The 23,839-nt window shown below is 38.5% G+C and overlaps 3 protein-coding genes and 2 long non-coding RNA genes across 14 annotated transcripts in view; 4 read left to right on the top strand and 1 right to left on the bottom strand.

The window, feature by feature from the left end:
- Nucleotides 1-23,839, top strand: part of LOC137176846 (NLR family CARD domain-containing protein 3-like) — a 376,610-nt gene that overhangs the window by 217,274 nt on the left and 135,497 nt on the right. The window lies entirely within an intron of this gene.
- The window catches only part of LOC137176844 (NACHT, LRR and PYD domains-containing protein 3-like), a 277,333-nt gene that overhangs the window by 131,300 nt on the left and 122,194 nt on the right, over nt 1-23,839 (bottom strand). For 4 of the 8 annotated variants that reach the window (XM_067582816.1, XM_067582818.1, XM_067582823.1 and 1 more), the window contains exons 9-10: nt 7,442-7,615; nt 6,571-6,744 (exon numbers count right to left, since the gene is read on the bottom strand). The exons of 1 other annotated variant lie outside the window; for it this stretch is intronic. In XM_067582816.1, the coding sequence (XP_067438917.1) occupies nt 6,571-6,744; nt 7,442-7,615 (348 nt within the window). Of the gene's footprint in view, nt 1-6,570; nt 6,745-7,441; nt 7,616-8,312; nt 8,487-8,592; nt 10,391-12,084; nt 12,380-15,979; nt 16,023-17,066; nt 17,202-22,046; nt 22,158-23,839 lie in introns of those variants that run through there. 3 more of the 8 variants (XM_067582820.1, XM_067582819.1, XM_067582817.1) reach the window with 3 other exon arrangements.
- The window catches only part of LOC137176849 (NLR family CARD domain-containing protein 3-like), a 232,215-nt gene that overhangs the window by 155,956 nt on the left and 52,420 nt on the right, over nt 1-23,839 (top strand). The gene's annotated exons all lie outside the window — the stretch shown is intronic.
- LOC137176860 (uncharacterized) lies at nt 1,490-2,475 on the top strand. The gene is made up of 3 exons (XR_010925870.1): nt 1,490-1,889; nt 1,975-2,018; nt 2,287-2,475. It is a non-coding gene; the product is annotated as an uncharacterized lncRNA (long non-coding RNA).
- On the top strand, nt 12,386-20,430 carry LOC137176861 (uncharacterized). Of its 3 annotated transcripts, none has more exons than XR_010925873.1 (3): nt 12,386-13,265; nt 19,417-19,487; nt 19,968-20,430. It is a non-coding gene; the product is annotated as an uncharacterized lncRNA (long non-coding RNA). The 3 variants fall into 3 exon arrangements; XR_010925872.1 differs by lacking the exon at nt 12,386-13,265 and adding an exon at nt 17,530-18,610; XR_010925871.1 differs by lacking the exon at nt 12,386-13,265 and adding an exon at nt 18,617-19,278.

Genomic DNA, 23,839 nt, shown 5'->3' with positions numbered 1-23,839 from the left:
TCTATCATCTGCATCCAAGCGGCAACATCCGGAGCTGAAAAATGAAGCCAACCTTCATTCTATCTAATGGCCAATGGGGGGTGACTCCACCGGCTGCAAAAAATAGACAATAAAGAAGCGTATGCTTTAGAGCATGGCTATGTTGTGATTGACAAGTCACTGCCATGGTGACAACATTGCTTAAGTAACGTAAACATGGCGTATAGGCATAGCTGCTGCTATTTCACATTGTGTTTTCAGTTCATTAAAGTTAATTGTAACATTATGGTCACCTAGAACAAAGTCTTGTTCGCTGTTTTTTGTAATAAAAGACCCATCAATGAGTCGGATGATCTGTACCCAGATAGCAACTGACTCTGGACCGGATCCGCCTCCAAACCGGCAGATCCGTGTTACAGTCTCACCGGTTTTACGTCCCCGTGCCAGATACGGACCGCATACAGGCTGACGAGTGGGTGTGTCAGTTAGACTCGCAATCAGTCAGCAGAGTCAAAGTAGTTACGGGCCAGAACCGGAAACGAGCGCGCGATTTTTTTTCTTTTTCCTTTTGTTCAGTCGTATCAGACTGGACCAAGGAGAAGCAGGAGACCGTTGGCGGCTTTTCTTCCAGCCCTGGAAAATTATTTATAACGGTAAGGCGAATAATGTTGTGGCAAAACAGTATTTAAAGTGGTTTTATGCTTCTTAGCATAATTTCAGAAGGTTTTGATTTCCCATTTAAGCTTGCTAATAATTTATATCGGCAACGGCTAGCTTTTTAGCCGGGCTAGCTTACTTAACTAGCTAAGTCAGTTAGAATTAATAATGAATAAACAACTTTGTGTTTGTTATTAGTGATGTTACAACCAATGTTGCCCACAATTTGCTTTTCATCCGCATCTTACTATCTGTTGATGTTACGTTAGCTGCTCATGGGAATGTAGCCAGTAGCATATAGGCTAACGGCTAACCTTAAGGCTAACTGCTAACATTAGTTTGAAACAGCATCATTTGACAGCACAACCGGTCTCTATTTCAGGTTCAGGTTCCCCCAGAGTGCCGCGGATCAGTAGGATTTTTTTTTTTCCCTGCTTTGATTTCTCCATCATTACAGTAATTTTCAAATCCAGGCTATAAGTTAGTTAAAGTTTTGCAGTCTTATTGGATAAGTAACGTAAAGAAGTTAAAAATTTCATCTTAAGTTAACTGTAATTCATTGTCTGATCGCTGTGTAATGAGTTGTGTAATGCGCTGCAATATGTATTACCATTGAAAAGCATATTGTATTTGGTTGTTCATTTAGTTGTTGTGACTAGATTTCAAAATAAACGTTGAGAAATGAAGAGATGCTGTCCACAGAAATGCTAGAGGGCTTTTAATTTGAGATGGATACAGGAAGTCTTGAGTTTATATGTAACAGCATAATGCAGTAACAAAACTTTAAAACAGGCAAACAGGAGTGGATCAGAAGAAAAGGAGGATTCGTACTAAAATACAAAGAGAGGGAATTAAAAATAAAGGCCTATCACTAATATAAGGCTGGGTAGCCTCTGCAGTTGAGGTGCTATTTGAGGAAATTCTGTAATTGTTGACATCCCTAGCTGTTGCATAATCTGTTTATCACTTAATTGAGCCATTGGACACTTTTTTCACCCCTTTAAAGCAGCTATCAAAACAGTGGGTTATTAGAATGGTTAAGTGGAAAATGGAGAATTTCGGTCGCTGACAGCTTATCTGTCTTACAATGTGATGGAAATTCTCTCTCAACAGGGGCTGTAAGGAAGAACCAAGCTGCTAGCAGTGCTCCGGACAGTGAGATCGACTCATACGCTATCAGATGGTTTAACTTGGCATCTGACTGGGGAGGTGGTCGCAAAGACCGTGCCAAGGCTAAAGAGGCATTAACCACGGTAAATTTCAGATAAAGCATTGTGCTAGTCTTTTGCAGCAGCACTTATATTTTGTGTTTTTAACTTCACAATTGGTTGTTTATAGGCATCACAACATTCCACCGAGCAGCAGTGGCTGACTTCATGAAGGTACTGTATATTTTACATATATTTTGCATTCATGATTACTGTGGCAGCCGCACTAAACACCGATACTGAGTGTCAGTGGTTTTCTTTTTAGCACCGTTAACATACAAACATTTTAAGTAGTGACAGTACACATAGCCTTTTGTTTTTCCTACAGCACACACTATTTTTTGACAGTTTGCTAATTTGTATGCACACATTTTGGTTAACACCCTGTCATTTCTTGCTTGCTTTAAATTATGTTGTAACTTTTTGTTTTTCATGGATCCAGCAAAAGAAGTGGCATGAGGAAGTGGAAGTGACAGCAGGCAGTGGGAGAGGTCATATGGGTGGGGATATGTTTGGGATTCAGTTAAATTTTAAGTTTTGTTGTTTTTTTTTTGTTTGTTTTTTGGGGGGGTAGGGGTCACAGTTAGTTTGGTTGTGAATAATGTTGGTATTGTTGTTGCTATTAAGGTTGTTAGTTGTTTATTCCTGCCAACCCGGTTGAGTTCATTATGCTGTTTTACTTTTCTCTAGTGATCTTTGTATTTTGAATTTGAATTTTAAGATTAAATTAAATTGTAAATAAATAACAATGTTTTATGCTACACACCTGGTGTTCTTGAGCCTTACTGCTTGGTCCCTGACAATTACATTAGTTCTTCCCAGTGTGCTTTGGTTTGTCAAAGGTCAGTTTTTATACTTCTGTTACACTCTAAATTACGGGTTTAAAAGGACTTCGTCTCTTCTTCATATGCCATATGCTATTGTCATATGACATAATTACACTATTTTATATTTACTCAGTTTACACTCAACATGCACAGGTAAACCCAAGTGATGTAATGTCACGCTTCATTCACTTTTTTCTGAAGTTAATCCACCGTGAGTAGAGTACACTTCATTACAGATTTTGACTGATGAGTGTACAGTGAGCGATCAACAAAGCAGCATCTCCTGTCGTAACTTATGATTTTGTTTTTTTTTTAAACAACCAGTTATGATGATGCAACCATAGTTCTAGAAATTTATATCCAGAGATACTTTTTTTAGTTTGAATTTAGTTATGGAAAAGATAAAGGGTAGCCCAGAACTAATTCAGATACAGCAAATATTTGAACAAAATGGCTAGAAAGTGATCCGATCTGGAGCTGGCCGAGTACCGGCCCAGATAAGAAAGGACGCCGGCCCGGGTCCATTTTACAGATCTGGCCCAGAACTTATGGAAGCTCTGGGCCGGATCCAGTACAGAACTGAACCAGATCTGGCCCACCTTCGGACAAATGACTACAAAATAATCTCATCCGTTCTGGAGCTGGCCCAGTGCTGGCCCAGAAGCGAAAAAACGGATCCGCAACGTTATTGGCCCGTTGTGCCAAAGGACACCGGCCCGGGTCCATTTTACAGATCTGGCCCACAACTTATGGAGGCTCTGGGCCGGATCTGGGCCATATCATTTTTGCTATCTGGGTACTCTGTACTCAGAGTTTTTCCACTGAGTACATTTTGTTTTAAAGGTCTTAGGCCTGTTTTTTACTAGTGAAAATTAGCATTAGCATTATGACTGTTAACCATAGATTATAAATGCACCATGCTAACCAAGATAGCAGCTAGCGCTATGGTCAGCTCCACCCTCTCTTCCAAATATGGTCACTTCTGGCTCCAAAAATCAAACATGGCGACGGCCAAATCCAAGATGGCGATGGTCAAATCGCTACACTCAAGGCTTCAAAATGGCAGTTTGCAAACCAATTGATGACGTCACCGTGACTACGTCCATATTTTTTACAGTCAATGTCTGCATCATGAGGCATTTAGGGGACATCTGTAATTTGTATCTACAGAAAATAACCTTGGTTACATAAATGTACAGTAAATTCAAGAAAAATATTTCCCAAATATTTACAGAAATAAGGGATATATAGTATATTGGCAAAGAAAGAAAAAAGTCACCTACATTTGCCTTATCCACTAGGTGTAAGTATAGGGGTGTACAGGTACATGTATTTGTCCTGAACTGTTGTGATACAGAAGTTCCAGTTCAGTGCATGCAGGCGTATGAAGAGTACGCTCCATGACTCAAACAATTACTGAACAGAAAGGCGATAAAAACGTTTGATTTCTAACGTGGTCAGACAGCACGTTGTAAGAAACAGCTCTGAGAAAGAAAAATGTAGTTCAAAGAAATTTCAAAGAAGTTACTGGCTAATTATCACGTAATTACAGTGGAAACCGCTTGTATGGATCAAAAAAGTCGGGACAGAATCATTCCTATACAAATGCTGTTTAAACAATTCTCTGATAGAAAATAAAGTAGTCTGCTTACAGTGTGCATTTAAGTTAACAACTGTTGTATAACAACAACAAAGACTGTGGGATTTTCCAAACTAAATAAATGCCATACATATAAACACAAAATTGCTTTGCTAGCTCAGTCTTGTTGTAACTAAGACATGCGCTGAAAAAAAAAAATTTCTCTGTCGGGTTACAATAGAGTAGAGAAGGGTTTGGGTTTTTCAGTGTGTGTGAGGGTGTGTAACTCGTTCCACAGTCTCAGAGTTCAATCCACTCGGTAAAGGGTCTGTTTTGTTTTCCCCACAACCCCTAATCAGTTCAGTTCAATCCAGTTTCACAAACATAAAAGAAAGACAACTCAAAACTCCGTTCTGGGTTTTCACCGCAGACCCCCCCACAAAACAAAACAAACCAAAGACGCTAACAGAGCAACACAGTACATAAAATAAGCACATCAGAAACGTCAGATAGGTCAGACCACGGTGTTTTTCTATACATATATATATATATATATATATATATATACATATATATATATATATTCAAACTTTACAGTTGTGGCTGAAAATGACAACAGAAATAAACAAATTTGCCAAGTTCACATATCACCGCAATTCACATCAACCACCTGTCGTCTACCCAGAAGTGACAGTTGTTGTTAGCGTGACGTCATGGTTTATAGTTCTAATGAATGGCGGAGTAATATTTTTAGTGAGAGGCTTTTTTCATTTGAGCGCGGCTAGGTGTGCTGTCATGCTGATTTGAGCTCGTTCTAAATGTCTAGTTGACCAATCAGATTGCTTGGTCGGAACTATCTGTTGTATAATTTGGGTCTTTTCATACATGAAAACATATGGAAAAAAAACATTTGAAACTATGTTAATTCTATTTTCTTTTTACCTTACTCCCATAGTACACGTATGATATTCATAAAATAATTTTTAAATTATTTGTATGAAACAAATATTCATAAAAAAAACACTATTTGTGCTTTGCTGAATAATGTATTTGTATTCGGGCACACCCCTAGTGTGGAGGTGCCGGGTGGGTGTGTTTGTAACTGCCGTGAAACAATCAGAAAATAATGTTTTCTTCCTCTCATTCACCAGCTTTCTCACTACCACTGCTCACTCTCCTAATCTACTTTCTAGCTCGCTCGACCACTGCTTCTCTATCTCGTCTTTTTTAAAATGAGTCGGGAAGTGATAGAAAAATCCATGTATTAGTTAAGTATCATGGTCATCATGGGGAAGGGAGAGCTCTGTAAAGCTTTGTCTAGGTCTGTTAGAAGGAATCTGTACACAACTAAAGGTGCCTCCCAAGGGCATCAAGGCCGTCAATATATACTAGTGACTTTCCTTTGTCTTGTCAGAATTCTCCACGGAGACTCTGCGGACTCTCCGTGCCTACAACATATGTTCTGTTTGAACTAAAGAGACGCTTGACTTCAACCAACCTCAGTCTATTTGGTAATTTTTACCTATCGGGAAGCCGTCAGCAAAGCCTTACTTTAGTTTTAATGTTATCAAATGAAGAGAAATGTCCTCCCCTCTACCTAGTAATGTTTCTGTCTTCCCTCATGACAAGGTTGTACAGCATTACAGCTTGTGTTTTTCCAAAAGTTGATTCTGGTTCAACTTTCTCGCTGCTGTGGCCCTGCCCTCACCTGTCCACCCCAGCAGCCTAAACACACAACGCTGCCAGCTGGTGACCTGAGGCTGGTGATGTGTGCACAATGAAATCATGACAGGAAAAAGAAAAGGAAAGAGTCATTTTCTCTCAACAATAAACATCGTCTCCTTGAAGTTTGTGACAAACTGCCAAAAGTGAGCAAATGAGATGCAGCAGCAAAACAACAAGCATTTAAACAGCTGTACTGTATCTTGAAACAGACAATGATATATAGTAAATAGCGAAGCTGCTCATTTCATTACTTTATATTCATGTAATAAATATACAAATGTCAATTACATGATAATCTGTATGAGAAATGAAGAAAAAGAAAAGGAAATCCGTTATAATCATCCACTTATAGTGATCAATTTGACCCGGATGGAAGTGATCACTATAAGCGATTTCCACTGTACCATGAAATTTGCAGACCTGTAAAATTAAATGTTATCGAAATCTGAAAAATCATCTGAGGTATCAATTAATTCAACAACAAAATCAAAAGAAAACAATAAAAATCTGCATGGAAAGGAATTCTCTCTACTATCCTCTAATAGTCCTTCAGATTTTAAATGTTCATCTGTTGAAAGGGTTGATGAATCCTGACCTGAGAGTTTCCAGTGTGCAGTGTGGACTCTTCAGTCCAGCAGACAGCTGCTTCACTCCGGAGTCCTGCAGGTTGTTGTTACTGAGGTCAAGCTCTCTCAGACTAGAGGACCGGGAGCTGAGAACTGAGGACAGAGCTGCACAGCTTCTCTCTGAGAGGTTACACAAACTCAGCCTGGAGAGAAAATAATGAACATGAAGGTGATGCTGGATATAAATTCTCCTCTCAGCACTAGTTAAAATCTTTGCTGTTATATTCTAAACATGTTGGAGATGTGACAGTTAAATATGACAGAATCAGTGATACACAGACATGTTATGATTTAAATCACTTGATATCAAAGCAATGATCAGTTTCTCTATCTCAGCCAGAATTCATATATCTGTGCTGTAAAGTATATGAAGCTGAATCAAAGAAGATAAATTGGAAAATTCAACCATTATCTTTCCTGTGAAAAATAAAATCCTGGTGGAAAACTTCTGCCAATCAGAACTTTGGACTTTTGGTGATGCTGGATATAAATTCAATTCTCAGCACTGGTTAAAATCTTTGCTGCTCTATTCTAAACATGTTGGAGATGTGAAAGTTTAATATGACAGAATCTATGATGAACAGACATGTAATGATATAAATCACATGGTATCAAAGCAAATATTTGTTACTCTGTCTCAGCCAGAGTTCATATATGTGTGCTGTAAAATAAAGAAGGCTGAATCAAGGAAAGATAAAATAGAAAATTTAAACTTTTTCTGTTGTTTGAAACATAAAATCCTTATGGAAAACTTTTGCAAATCAGAAGTCCTGACATTAGAGAGGCTGCATCTTATAGTTAAGAACAATGCCTCTAAAACAATGGGAAATTTGTTCTGACCCGAGATTTTCCAGTGTGCAGTGTGGACTCTTCAGTCCAGCAGACAGCTGCTTCATTCCTGAATCCTGCAGGTTGTTGTTACTGAGGTCAAGCTCTCTCAGACTAGAGGACTGGGAGCTGAGAACTGAGGACAGAGCTGCACAGCTTCTCTCTGAGAGGTTACACAAACTCAGCCTGGAGAGAAAATAATGAACATGAAGGTGATGCTGGATATAAATTCTCCTCTCAGCACTAGTTAAAATCTTTGCTGTTATATTCTAAACATGTTGGAGATGTGACAGTTAAATATGACAGAATCAGTGATACACAGACATGTTATGATTTAAATCACTTGATATCAAAGCAATGATCAGTTTCTCTATCTCAGCCAGAATTCATATATCTGTGCTGTAAAGTATATGAAGCTGAATCAAAGAAGATAAATTGGAAAATTCAACCATTATCTTTCCTGTGAAAAATAAAATCCTGGTGGAAAACTTCTGCCAATCAGAACTTTGGACTTTTGGTGATGCTGGATATAAATTCAATTCTCAGCACTGGTTAAAATCTTTGCTGCTCTATTCTAAACATGTTGGAGATGTGAAAGTTTAATATGACAGAATCTATGATGAACAGACATGTAATGATATAAATCACATGGTATCAAAGCAAATATTTGTTACTCTGTCTCAGCCAGAGTTCATATATGTGTGCTGTAAAATAAAGAAGGCTGAATCAAGGAAAGATAAAATAGAAAATTTAAACTTTTTCTGTTGTTTGAAACATAAAATCCTTATGGAAAACTTTTGCAAATCAGAAGTCCTGACATTAGAGACGCTGCATCTTATAGTTAAGAACAATGCCTCTAAAACAATGGGAAATTTGTTCTGACCCGAGATTTTCCAGTGTGCAGTGTGGACTCTTCAGTCCAGCAGACAGCTGCTTCATTCCTGAATCCTGCAGGTTGTTGTTACTGAGATCAAGCTCTATCAGATTAGAGGGCTGGGAGCTGAGAACTGAGGACAGAGCTGCACAGCTTCTCTCTGAGAGGTTACAGTCACTCAACCTGGAGAGGAAATAAAAGGGAAAAAACAAGTAAGAATTCATTTTTGTTAAAAGGATAGCTGAGTATTTAAATAATGATGAATAAATCCAACCATCTGTGTACTTACAGAGCTTTGTTGGAGGCTTTGACCACTGGCAGCAGCCTCAGAAGAGCCTCCTCTGAAGCAGAGTATTTCTTCAGGTCAAACACATCCAGATCTTTTTCTGATGACAGTAAGATGAAGACCAGAGCTGACCACTGAGCAGGAGACAGTTCATCCGTGGAGAGACTTCCTGATCTCAGGTACTGTTGGATCTCCTTCACTAGAGAACGATCATTCAGTTCATTCAGACAGTGGAACAGATTGATGCTTCTCTCTGCAGACAGATTCTCACTGATCTTCTCCTTGATGTACTCAATTGTTTTCCAATTGGTCTGTGAGCTACTTCCTGTCTGTGTCAGCAGGCCTCGTAGGAGAGTCTGATTAGTTTGCAGAGAAAGACCCAGGATGAAGCGGAGGAACAAGTCCAGGTGTCCATTTGGACTCTGTAAGGCCTCCTTCACAGCACTCTGGTAGAAATGTGTTGATTTGTCTATGAACACTTCAGACTTCTGGGATGTTGTTTGTTCTCCTGCTAGCAGATTGACTCCAAAGTTGATGAATGTCAGATGGACATGAAGAGCAGCCAGAAACTCCTGAACACTCAGATGGATGAAGCAGAACACCATTTCTTCAAACATCCCACAGTCCTCCTGTTTAAAGATCTGTGTGAACACTCCTGAGTACTTTGAGGCTGCTCTGATATCGATGCCACACTCTGTCAGGTCTGATTCATAGAAGATCAGGTTGCCTTTCTGCAGCTGCTCAAAAGCCAGTTTTCCCAGAGACTCAATCATCTTCCTGCTCTCTGGACTCCAGTGTGGATCTGTCTCAGCTCCCCCATCATACTTGACATTCTTCAGTTTGGACTGAAGCACTACGAGACGAAGGTACATCTCAGTCAGGGTCTTGGGCAGCTCTCCTCCCCCTCTGTTTTTCAACACATGCTCCAGAACTGTAGCAGTGATCCAGCAGAAGACTGGGATGTGGCACATGATGTGGAGGCTTCGTGATGTCTTGATGTGGGAGATGATGGTGCTGGCCTGCTTCTCATCTCTAAATCTCTTCCTGAAGTACTCCTCCTTCTGTGGATCAGTGAACCCTCTGACCTCTGTCACCATGCCAACACACTCAGGAGGGATCTGATTGGCTGCTGCAGGTCGTGTGGTTATCCAGAGGCGGGCAGAGGGAAGTAGTTTCCCCCTGATGAGGTTTGTCAGCAGCACATCCACTGAGGTGGACTCTGTAACATCAGTTAGGATCTTAGTCTTGTGGAAGTCCAGAGGAAGTCGACACTCATCCAGACCATCAAAGATGAACAGAACCTGGAACTTTTCAAACTTGTAGATTCCTGCTTCTTTGGTTTCAGTAAAGAAGTCATGAACAAGTTCCACCAAGCTGTACTTTTCCTCTTTCAGCACATTCAGCTCTCTGAAAGTGAATGGAAATGTGAACTGTATGTCCTGGTTGGCTGTGTCTTCAGCCCAGTCCAGAGTGAACTTCTGTGTTAAGACTGTTTTCCCAATGCCAGCCACTCCCATTGTCATCACTTTTCTGATTGGTTCATCTCTTCCAGGTGAGGCTTTAAAGATGTCTTCTTGTCTGATGGTTGTTTCTGGTCTGTCTGGTTTCCTGGATGCTGTTTCAATCTGTCTGACCTCATGTTCATCATTGACTCCTGCAGCCCCTCCCTTTGTGATGTAGAGCTCTGTGTAGATCTGATTCAGAAGGGTTGGGTTTCCTGCTTTAGCAATCCCCTCAAACACACACTGGAACCTCTTCTTCAGATTAGATTTAAGTTCACGTTGACATTTGACAAGAGTCTCTAAAAGAAAAAAAAACAATAGAGAGAAATGAGAAGATGTGATAGAAAATATGAATCATTAAAAATATTTGCTTATAAGTGTGGTATCTATTCAGCTCATTTGGAGTTTCACTGTATTATGGGAAGATCATTTAATAATATTCAACAAGTAGAGGGTCTGTTTAGGTGCCAGTTTAGTTAATCAGAACTGCTTATTGGATGGCTGAACAGCTTTGAAACTCTGTCGCCCAACACCTTTCCAACATCGGAGCTTTTGTTGGATTGTTCTGAACCTGATGATCCAACATTCACTCCCACTTTATACAGTGATAGTTGAATCAATAAACAACGATTGACAAAAATGAGAAGATTATTATAGAAAATATTAATCATAAAAACATTTTCTTATAAGTGTATCATTTAATGATATTCAGCAGAGGGTCTGTTTAGGTGCCAGTTTAGTTCATCAGAACCGCTTGTTGGATGGTTGAACAGCTTTGAAACTGCATTGCCCCCACACCTTTCTGACACTGGAACTTTTGTTGGATTGTTCTGAACCTGATGATCCAACATTCACTCCGACTTTACACAGTGATTGCTCAGGTTTGTGAAGGAGAGAAACTTCTCTCTCAGGTTTCCTTTTTAAAATTCATTGCACAGCTACTTCTGTCACTTTTCATGTGAGTATTCAGAGGTAACATATGCTGTTTCCACTACAGGAACTCAACATGTATCCATTGTTACTGGTTCTGCTTGTGTTTCCACTGTTCTCCCCTCACGTTGAGGATGAGTTCCTGAACCTAAATGATACTTAATCCAAGTTCCGGTTCTCTCAGAGGAAGGAATGCAACAGCTGGTTTAACGCAGGAATTAATAATGCAGGACGTGAGTTTAGACAAACATTGCAGGGAAGTTAGTTTCAGTATACAGTATACTCTGCCTTCTGTCACAACTCCACACAGTTGACCAATCACAGAGTAAAGTGGGTGTGATTGTTGGTTTTGGAGCAATCCAACAAAAATAGTTGGACTTCACCCTCTAGAGGAGGTCTGACTATCCAACAAGTGCTTCAGCTGGAGCACACTGAAGCCTTAAGAACCATTCACACCTGGACTCATGGGACTCTAAGGACTGACAGGTAGATGGAATAATGACCCACATGTGGCTTAATAATGGTGAGTTCAGACAGAACACAAAGTGAATTTATCATGCGGCGCGTATCGCTGGGCTTTATGAATGTACTTCATGAACGTACAGAGAGGAGAGAGAAAAACTAGAGAAACTGGAGGGAAATAATGGAAAGAAGAGTTCCTGCTGAGTTCTGAGTTCAGTCAGAGGCTGAACTAAACACAAACACACAGAGGCACACTCCCAAAGACATGGTTGGTGTGTCTGTTGCTAGCTGGCTAACAGCTAATGTACAACTGGTATCTTGGTTGTTGGGTCAAATAAGCACAAATGATCCAACAGTAAATCTTGTGCGAGTAACACAAGGTGAAAATTGGCTTTGCTTTGTGTCTGAACACAGCTTTAAGGTGTAAACAGCCCTGCAGAGGTTAAACACCTGTGACTTCCCACCAGTCAGTCAGAAATAAAGAAGACTTTTGGATGAGAGGAGAAACACCTTGAAGAATCTAAAACAAGTCCACCGACTGTTGACTGAGCACTTCTAAATATCTTTGTAACATCACATTTATAATCTTTCCATGACTTACCTGAAGGATCTGAGATGGTTTGTGGCAAATGTTTCACTCGATCCTTCTGATTGATCTTCCCCAAAACCATTCTGGTCACTTTAATAGCATCTTCACAGTAGTTCTCGACCATCAGATCTACTGTTTCAGTTCTGTTTGCTTTCTCCAGTCGACTCTTTGGGATTGCTTTGAAACCTCCAATGCCCTCCTGCTGCCACAGGTACCACTTGAATCTTTTAAAGTCTTTAGATCCCAAATTGTCCAAATACTTCAAGAGAACCTCTGGAGGTGTTGCCATCTTTTGTCCTGCTAAGATCTGAAAGGTATGACAAAAATCTGTATTTGATTAACAATTACACAGTTAACTTACTGGATTAGCAACACTGAAGTATTGATTGATATTATTAAAAATGGAACTGGAAAAGCAGGTTACCCAACCTATTTCCTGACAAATCACAATACAACTATTAATGAAATGGATTTAGCTGCAGATGAATTTAATGATTTTTTGTTAATATTGGACCTAATTTAGCTCAAGGAGATTATTAAGCTTAGCAGTAAAGATGATGTGGAAAGTAAAACTGTTAATGTAAATAAACAATCCATGTTAATAAGGGGAACAGATGAAATGATTAACATTGTTAAAACATTTAAGAGTAAGAAGTCTACAGACTGGGATGGAATTGACTGACTATGGTTAAATATTATTGAGTGTGTGGTGAAACCACTGACACATATTGTCATTGTCCTGTCACAGTCCTGTCTGGTCTCATTGTGTTTTCTGGGTTTTGGTTGTCTGTTTGCTCTGTGTGTCCCTCCTGTGTTCCTGTACTCCTCCCCAGCCTGCTTTTCCCTCCACACCTGTCCTGCATCAGCCTCGTCAGCCCTGCCCTGTTCCATTTGTTCTCCCAGCCAATCGGCCCCCTTCCTGTTCTCCTGCCTAGTCACCTGTTCCCTGTTCCCTCGTTAGTTCTGTCTGTATTTAAGTCCAGTTTTCAGTTCAGTCTTTGTCGAATAGTCTGTTCATTCTGCCTGTTCCTGAGCTACAGTTGTTGTTAAGTTTCAATAAATATCTGTGCTTCAGATCCTGTCTGCCTGCCGTCTCTTGTACTTCGATCCACCTGCCTTCACTCCATCATGACAGAACGATTCAAACAATAATGGACCCAGCGGATCAATTGTTTTCTCAGGAACTATGTGAGGTAAATTATAATCTTTTGTGCCTTTGTAATGACTGGAAATACGCTTCCAGTAGTGAGGACAGAGAGGCAGCCATATCATTGGCACACCGGGCAGCGTCTTCAAAGTCTTGGTTGAGGAAATTGCTACCTGGGTGGGCAGAGGACTTTATTAACACTCATGAATCCCAGCCTGCACCTCAGTCAGCTAAGCACCAGCATGCTAATCTCCAGCATGCTAACCTCCAGCATGCTAGCTACCAGCATGCTAGCTACCAGCATGCTAGCCTTCAGTCTACACTCCATTAGGTCTTTTCCATGCACATGTGCTGGCTTGGTTTGACTCAGTGCATCAGCCCAGTGCTGCTGGGATTTGCGTCTTCATTACAACAGGGCTACCTGCTTGAAGGTGTCTTTAAAGACCACTTTGCTGATTTTCAACCATATCTCCATCTATCTGAATTAGGGATGTAGTGTGAAAAATAGTTGTTTTTAATGTTCTGTGTCTCTGAGATGCAGCTTCAAAATCTGCTGTTCTTCCAGGAACGAGTGACGTCATTGGTTCTTGAAAAACTACAGTATGTTTTCTGTAGGACAATAACAACTGCCACAAATGGTTTCATAACATCTGTGTGGGCTGAGAGGCGGAGCTGGACCATGATTATTTAATATCTTATTGGTGTCTTGATGTTTAATCTTTTTTATTGTCTTATTAAAAACATTACGTGAATAAAACGTTGCTGTCATTTGCTATAGTCATTCGTCTTTGATCTAAAAGATTTAATTTTAAGTAATGAACACTTCTGTTTACAGTTGTGCTATAAATACTCTGCTTGGTGTGAATTACTTGTAAGCTATATGTACATACAGTATATATGTGTGTGTATAATTGCTGAATTTAATGCATCAGATGGTATTTTGTAAGTGTTGGAACTTAGAAGAGAGTTTAACAAACATCCAGCAGGTGGTGGTAACGCAGCAAAATGGAAATTAAGGAGCCTTAACTGCATTATTTGGAGTTGTTGAAGCTTGTTATGTTATTGTGAAGGACAGATGTTTTGTTATAATTGATGTAGACTTTGTAGACTCAGGAACAACCTGAAAGTCCTGTAAAATCAGCAGCGCGTAGTGTTTACAGCGTGAAGAGAGAGCTGCTAAAAGACCAGTGATGGCGTCTTTTATCTGACTCTGGTAAAGACAAATCTAAAGTAAATGATTAAAACGATATATGGTCAGAAAGGTAAGAAGTTCTACTTTTACACTATCAAACTAGTTGGAAACATCACATGATCATTTATAACAGTAGTTAAAGTGAGGGCGTAGGTTTGGTTTAACTCTGGTAGGGACATTTGATGTTGGACGGTGTAAATAATTGTGTGTGTGTACTTGCTCTCTATCACTCTTTTCTCTTTCATAGAAACATGTTCACACACACAAAGAGCCTGACTCTGCTAAATGTTTACTTTACTCAATATGCATTTACTGACTGACCTGAAACTGGACTGTATCATGATGTTTTCTCTGATCTTTACATTTTATTTTATTGATCGACTACTTAACTATAAATCTGAGACCAAAACTAACATTTAAAATGAACATATCATAGACTGTCACAATAAATGTGTAGAAACCTGTAGGTAATGTGCTGCTCTGTAACTCGCTGCTGTAGGTTTTCAAACCTCACCTGAGATTCTGTCCTTCTTTCAGTTTGTGGATTTGGGCGACTCAAGAGTTTCATGACACTGTGATGCTCAAACCTCTTTAAATGCTTTACTAATTGTATGCAGAACTAAGTTCATGTACATTAGTAAAATGTGCTGTTTAAACACACTTGAGTATTAAATGTGTCCAGTAAAATAAAATGAACATTCTATAAGTGTACTTTAACTACACTATTATGCTCATAGTGTTTTAATACACTTGCTGAAAATATGTCAATATATGTAAGATACTGTTCTAGTATTTAACAGCAATTATCTTAAAAGTTCACTCATATTTTACTAACATATTTCAGTGGTTTTTATTAAAAGTACACTATTTCCATTTAACATAAATGTGGTAAATATACTATTGAGTATTTCATGATAGCATAAAATTAGTATAGTTTCTATTTACAATAAGTACTTATATAAATGTACTTGAAACATACTCTGCAATACTTCAATGCACTTTAAATTCACTGGAGAATATTTTTTCACTTGTACTGTATAAATGGTCATGTGAGAATTGTTTTCCTTTCATATATGGTTGTGAACTCAATCTTAACTGCAGCTATTAAACATTATGTTGGTTAAAAACCTTCCAAAATAAATGCATTGTCCTGCAGTAGCAGCACTAAACTGTAAAATTTATATAAAACTGCAAAATGTCTTTAACTGATTTTGTTTGTCGTTATTTGAATCTGACATTTTTATGTTATAGATTTGTTGTTGTGGGTTGACAGAAACAAATGGAGCAGGTCAAATTTTGCAGTTATTTTGAGTATAAATTTACAGTAAATTACTGGCTACTGAGTTGCATTACTTTTACAATATATACTGTAATTATACAACAGCATACTGCTATATCACAGTAATCTACTGGACATTTTACATTCAGTAACTCACAATACAGAACTTGAAAATATGCATTTGGACAACTGTGTTGCCTTTCAATAACAGCAAACTGACTGCAAGATAAATACACAACACATTAAATATCATTAATATTTCAGCATCCTAAAGTACATTTAAACCCACCTGAGTCGCAGGAGAGCTCGCACCGTCTTCCATCTTTAATGACCTGCAGGGGGATGAATGTATGACCAATCAGATTCAGGCGTAAAAACAGAATCAACATTTGTACTCTTAACTTGCAGTTTGCAGTTTTAACTTCACTGTCGCAACACAGGGAGGAAATTTGTGTGTCCGTCTCTCAGACTTTTTGAAACTTCACTGTTGAAAAAAATCCTGCACAAATTTTAATTACATACAAAATATTTATACAGCTGCAAAACTTGATTACACATTCACAAACTATTTCACAAGCTCTAAACATTTATGATTATTATTTGATTTGATTCCATGATGCTATAATTCCTGTTACATCCCCCAAAGCATTATGGGAACCGTAGTTCCATAACTGAGAGCACAATTATTCCCTAAATCAAATGAAGACAAAGAACAAAGAATAATAATAATAGTGATAAAATGCATGAATATGAACTTTTGTTCATGTTGACATCACTAATGCTCAGACTTTAAATCCTCTGCTCTAAATGTAACATTCTTCATCTTCTCTTCACTTGAATCTCATAATGACTGACAGAGTTATTTCTCTCAGGGTCAATCTGTGTTCAGTCAGCACTTCAACATGCTGCTTGTTTCTTAGTTTTACTGCTGAACATCTGCTGAAATGACAAACATCCCTGCAGATTTTATCAGCTGTTTCCAATAAATGTTAATTAGGTGAGTTGTTCAAACTGTAAAGTGAAACCTGTCTGTTGTCTGTTGACAAAAAAGACGACATGAAAATACTTAAATATTGTTATTAGAATTGTACTAATGACTTTAGTAAAATGAGTCCAAACACAAAGAGGGACAGAGAAGCAGTATTAATATATTATATTAATATTACGTGCAGTTAAAACAGCTGGATTGTTAGAGATCAGTGAAAATATTGGTTGGGACAATCCAGCAACACCTTCCTCACCCAAATCTACACCCATGAGTTAAAGCAACATCTTAATAGAAAGTTGTGTGAAAGGTGTGGAGCTCAGGACAGTGAGGTTAATCTCCTGGTGGAAGCACCATCCAGTTGTTTATTGATAGATTGGAGCACACTGACCTGTATGTCAGTGGTGTTCAGGTCCTCGGTGTCGGTGGATGAGTCCGGTGGTCTAGTTGTCCGGGTTCTTGTTTTCCTCCTCCATTACACACTTGTTATTTATTTATTGATGTTGTCCTCCTGAACTTCCTCTGCCTGAGTAAAACCAATAAAAAGATGATAAAGAAGTGAACGTTTGTCTGTAACTGCTTCTCTAAATCCGTCTGTCTGAACTCTGTGACTCTTCGGCTCCTCTTTTCCCACAGTGCAGAGAAACCTCCTGACCTTTGACCTTTCTGTAAACTGTCTGCTGCCTTCACGGATTTAAGACTGTTGTAAGAGCCAAATGTCATCATAATGTTCTGTATTATTGCTGTAAATGAATGATTCTATATTCAGATCATTGCTGACTAATTGTGAATTGTTTGCTGTTAGTTGTTGATGTTTCCAGTATACTGTGGGTGTTACTGGGTCATTACTGGTAAAGTCGCCTCTTAGTGTTAGAATCTACACTGCAAAAACTCCCCTACTGGAAACACTACTAAATATTCTTTGAACTAATGAAATTTGATCACTTCAAGCAAGAAAATCTGCCAAAAATGACTTAAGAAGTTTTCTTGAAACGAGCATAAAAATGTAGCCGCTATCAAACATGATCTAACCTTAAAACTAGTTTTAAAATCAGATTTAAGTCTGTTTGGCTTCATATTAGAAATGAACTGTCAGAAATTCAAGTTAAAGATGCTTGAAACCAGATTATTTGTCTGTAAAGTCGCCTCAGTTTATGAGTTTATGAGTTGTGGCGTCTTAAACACTTTGAATCCACTTGTCAGACTTGTTTCTTGTCAGCTGGAGCTGAAAATAGACTGAATACCTTACTAAGACAAATGAAGAGCAGTTACCTTGAAACAAGTCTAATAACCTGCAGTGCAGATGCTGCCTGACAGGAGTATTTGTCTTTGAGGAGAAACAATAAGGTTTAATCATCCTAAAATAAGATATTAGAACATTCTTGAATTTCCTTTTTTGCAGTGCAGAAGTCAGATGTAAAAAGCTGATGAGTCAGCAGTTAGTGAAGGAAGCAGGTCGTCCTGCTGTTAGTTTGGCTCCATGCAGCTTTTTGACCCTTAATTTGGACCTTTTGGAATATTTGGATTCCAGTGAGGAAGAAAAACTGATATTAGAGGAGAAATGACTCTATTATTGTATTAATACTTTGATGATCATTAATCCACACTGTAAAAAGCCCTTCAGTGGCAATGTCCATATGACTTAATTATAAAATGTATATATATATATTCTTACAATACATTGATTTTGTCTTCTTTTACTGTCTACTTGAGTCACAGAAAAGTAAAAAGTGTGGCTGTTTTAGTCACTTATAATTTTCTATCATAAATTTGATTTCCTGGTACTTTACAACAAACTGATTTCACAAAACTTAGTTTAAGGATTTTCTGAATAAGTAAATCCCGACCCGCCCAATTGGAACCAGTCTGAACTTGTTCTCCCACAAGGCTGCAAGAGTACCTGCCTGGCTTTTTCATTGACAAACTACACAACTTGTAAGAAATCATTTTCTATGTAATGCTTAAGTGTGCGTTTTCCTCCTTGCGATGCCATAAGGTGTTTCAAAATGCGCACGAAGCTCAAACAGTTAACGTACCGTCAAAATGCCGATTTTTAGTCAAATATGGCTTCTACGTGTTGGGTTTTACAACAAATGACATATCCTTTTTATTTATAAGTTTATAATGAATTGACACCGCCGCCATGTCTGTAAGATGGCGGAGTCAGTCCTATGAAAGTCTCCGTGTGTGATGCAACTGCTCAGCCCGCCATCACCTGAGTGCAGCCCCGTGTAGTAACGTTTAGTTACCCGAGTGTGTTGCAGCCAGTCTGTCGGTCATAAGTGGCCTGTGTTGAGTGCTGGACTGTGTGCATCCTTAATATGTAAGTGCGAATGCACTAATTATGTCAGACCCTCTCTAACAGGGGTTAGGGGCTCTCCGGGGCTCAGCCCGGCACAATCCGCTCTGCTCTGTCCCGCTCTCACGCACACACACACACACACACACACACCTGCGTGGGATTGATGTCAGGTGGATAAAATGCTTTTTGGTTTTTGCTGTGTTTCTGTCGCCGTGCTCCACAGTGCATCGCTTTTCTTCTGTGTTCCCGCTCTGCTCCTACAGCGCTGAGTGCTGTCTGCTGGAGGTTATACACTGATTAGGTATAAGTTCCTGATATGTTACTTCAAATGACTAATGATAATAATAACTATCACTTTATTGACTGTGACTGGGATGTAATTTTGTAGAATATTTTCATATGGTCATCTTGAGTTCTTTCATTTGTGTTGCTTCTTCAGGAGACATTCAGATCAACGCAGAGGACCAATTCAGCCTCCCCCACTAAGTTCTGTCAATGACTACACATCAGGTAAGCAGTTATATCAATCAGATTAATGTCAAGGTTTTAGAGGTTTATGCAGTACATGTTTTTGTGTCAAACTGTTGAGAAATATACAGGACATCTAGTAGCACTGATGTTACTATTAAAAAAAGGGAGTTTGTCACTTGTTTAACATTTTAGTTTAAAAATGTAGTAAGAAGACACTGTCAAGAATTCCCTGATACTTAGGCCTAGTGGGGGTCAGTATAGGCCAGTGGGTCATCCGTGATCTGCTGCAGCCCTAATAGAAGCACCAATATATGGGAGCATTCTTTTGTTAAATTATTACGTAGTTAAGGCGGGAAGCGTGTGTTGTCAAGCCAGCCGCCTTAAATATAAAGTGCTGAAACACTGTTATCCATCTAGAGCTCTCTATCTATCAGCATCTGATTCAAAACTCATGACTTCTCTTTACTTGTATGAAACAATTTCTTAATGTCTGTTCTTGTTTGTTGCACCGGGAAATAGCAGAGACCAGAGCACATGAAGACCTGAAGACACACAGTGTGAGGATCTACGTTTGCCATGAGCCAGATGCAGTGGAATCATAATTGAGGGAATCCTTGTGCTGAAATCTCTTGACAATCTGGCCAGAGGATGAATCTCCAGTACCCAGCGAGACTTCACAAAACCTTTGAGGTCTTTCAAAGACTGTTTGTTGGAATTGACACTCAAAACCACCCAAAACCATCCCCCAGGTTCATGAGCCTCAAAAACAAGCTTCTAGCATAGACAGTCAAACGTGATTCAAATGACAAACATCCCTGCAGATTTTATCAGCTGTTTCCAATAAATGTTAATTAGGTGAGTTGTTCAAACTGTAAAGTGAAACCTGTCTGTTGTCTGCTGACAAAAAAGATAAAATTACTTAAATATTGTTATTAGAATTGTACTAATGACTTTTGTAAAATGATTCCAAACACAAAGAGGGACAGAGAAGCAGAGTGAAGCTATTTCAACTATATTTCCAACACATGGAGGCTGTTAGCTCACTGTCATTCTTCATCCTCCCACCAGATGGAGCCAAAGTCAAAAAAGCTTCAAATCTTACACATAGTGTCTGTAAGAACATTGATCAGATCATTAGTGTCTGGATCAATGATTGAAAATGACTCTGCAGGCTGATGTGTGTTGTGGGTTTGTGTTAGTTGACGATGTATCATCTCTGGTTACAGAGAGCTGAAGTGCTGGGAGTCAGCAGATATCACAAACACAAACAGCAGATACATCAGTGAGCCCACTTTTCTGCCCTTTCTGTGCTCAAACTGATTATTAAAGTCAAACTGGATGAACATGAAGCATCTGATACTAATAGTCAACAGCTGTGTGTGATAACCTGTATTTTATGCATAATGATGACAGCCTGCAGGTGCTGCAGCTCTTCTATTCTGCTTCACTGTCTTAAAAATATATGATGTTTCAAATCCATCAAAGTCATGACTGAGCCCAAGCCTGAAGGAAACTGAGATGTATTATTTTGTCCATATCTTCCAGCCCTAACTTATGGGTTATGTATTAATAGTGTGAATCAGAGAAAGCTGCCATCAGCTGCTGTACTTCTACTATCAGTCCACTAGATGGCGTCATGAAGCTGCAGTGAAGTGAAGAGCAGCACACATGATGCATGGAGGAGGATTTACATCCACTGACTCACACTGACTGAATTTCATTCATATTCAGTCAATTCAACACCAATAAACAACATGTCAATAGTTTCAGTTATCTATTAGTTCTCTTTGATGTTGTTGTCACATTAGTAGTGCACATGACGCACAAACACAAATGTATTAAATGATTAGAATCAGGGTTCATTTACTTTGATATGACTTCTTTTACAGTAAATACAAACTTGTTAAACAGCAGCAGATGTTAGATCTTAACTGCTGTCAGACATTTAACAACACAGATAAAATGTCATTTGGTGTAAAGTGAAACTATTTTATAGCCTTTTTTAATTGAGCAGTTTAATTTGGATCAAATTGTGCATAAAGCCGACAGTGTTTTAATGTGGTGATGGTAAATGTGAACTTCTGAGAGAAACTCAGTAGTTACAGATGAACTCTGATTACAAAGATATATGAAGCAATAAATACATACATCATCAGCTCCTGTCTAACTGCATATACCAGTAATAAGTCATTATAAAGCAAGAACACAAGTGGACTGTATGCATGTTATTGTAGCAACATTGAACTTGATGATGTCCTCTGACTGTCCCTCCACATCAGTCAATACAATACATTTGATTTAAAGCTTCCACAGGAAACAGTAGCAGGCCTATACTGTAGTGTCTGACTTTACGCTGCTGGAAACAACCTTAAAAAAGTAGATTTAGTTTGATTTGTGAGAGCTGAAGAAAGGAAATAATCATCAGCTGTTCATTAATATTGTTTGATTCCAGTAAATCAATCATTTAACAACATGTAGATTTATCTTCCAACATGAGAGTTCTCCAAACTTTCTGATGAAATAAAAACATCACACAGCAAGAAACAAACCCTGAAGTTACTAAAGAGAAAGTTCAACTATGAAACAAAGCAAACTTACAGTTAACATCCAAACTGCTGAAGACAAAGACTCTCCACTCCACGTCTGTCAGAAAAGTGTTTGCCACAGGTGAGCTGTTTCCTGGAACGAGTCAGAGCTCCACCTGTAGAGGAGGAGGGACAGAAAAAAGATAACTCATCATGACGTTCATGTGAAGAGAAACTGAACGTTACATTTAGATTCATCAGATTTACATGTGCGTGTTTGTGTGTGTGTGTGTGTGTGTGTGTGTGTGTATGTGTGTGTATATGTGTGTATGTGTGTATATGTGTATATGTGTGTGTGTGAGTGTGTGTGTGTGTGTCTGTGTACTATGCAGTCTGACTGGTTGGACTGAGTCTCAGTCAGAGTAAAGTTCAGATGTTGAAATGTGATTAAAACATGAAACTTCCTCATGTGAACACAAACACTCAGCTGCTGTTTGAATGTTTGAAAGCTGGAGTTCATGAATCAGTGGACACTTTCTGAAAGTTTCCAGCTCACATCTTCTGACCTGTGCTGACGGTTTTGGTTTGGTCTGAACACACCGTTACACTATATTCAGCCCTGCAGCGTCACATCAGTAAAGCATATTTGACTGTTCAGTTGATGATTTGAATGTGAAGGGATTAATGTGGACAGCAGGAATTCAGCAGAGGAAAGAAGGACTTCCCAGTGACCTATCAGGGGAAACAAGTCGATGTCAAAAACAACACTTACTCCCATCAAGTCCAGCTGTTTCCCATTAAAGTTACAACTAAAATACAAGAATCAACTCTAAACTTTATTCCAAACTTCAAGCTGCCATCACACAACAATTATTAGCTCCAATAAAACTGAGTCACATGATGCTACAATTAAAAACTAATTCTAACAGCTGAATAAAATGAAAGACATCAATAAATAGTCTTTTACATAAAGTCTTGCAGAATGTCATCAGAGATTTTCTGTTGACAAAAAGAGAAAAACATGTTTATTTGTGTGTAAATGTTTAATTATTCTCCACTTTTATTTTATTTTATTTATTTTTATAAACATATTGTACTTTTTCTCCTCCCGATTAAACACAAATAACATGTTTTTATTTATTTTCTTCTCTTTTTGGTCAAAAAAAGTTTTTGATAATAAAAATGTAAAAAAATAGATTAAAGAGTAAAACAAACAGAAATAAAACAACACAAATATTTTTATAAAGTAAAATAAATAAACAGAACATAGCCTCTTTCTGTTCTTTTTTATTTTTAATAAAAATGTAAAATCATCTTCCTCACATGTTAAATTTGTTTTCTCACTTTCTCTTGTTTCTTTAAATGAGATCAATTTTATTTATATATTAAACCTGACAGGAATTAACATAATAAATAACAAAACTCTCAATAAAAGGTGAAAAAATAAGATTTTTTTTAATCTCACATTATGTGAAAAGAATTTACTGTCAATAAAGTTTTACTGATACCTTTGGTGATCCTTTACTTACTGGGATCTACTGGGATCCACTGGGGTCCAGTGATAAAAATGTAAAAATGCACACGCCACTTCCTGTGGCTGCTGTCAGAATAAAAGCTGTCTGCGCTAAAAGTTGATTTTATGGTTTAAAAAACAGTTTGAAGGTTAAAAAAAAAGAAAATCACAAACATTAAAAACATGGAGACTTTTCTGAGTGACGGCGTCTCCTCCATCAGCTGTACTTACGTGCTTTTACTCTGGAGGTACATTCGATAGCTTCCTGTATTTTGGTACTCAAAGAACAAAACTGACAGGAAGTGACGTCACAGATCCAGAACAGCTGAGGAGCCCCGGGCGTTTCCTCCGAG

The sequence above is a fragment of the Thunnus thynnus genome, chromosome 24 (genome assembly GCF_963924715.1).
Source record: "Thunnus thynnus chromosome 24, fThuThy2.1, whole genome shotgun sequence".
Taxonomy (NCBI): Eukaryota; Metazoa; Chordata; class Actinopteri; order Scombriformes; family Scombridae; genus Thunnus; species Thunnus thynnus.
Note: the sequence above shows the minus strand (reverse complement) of the source record. Positions and strands in the feature narration are given on the sequence as shown.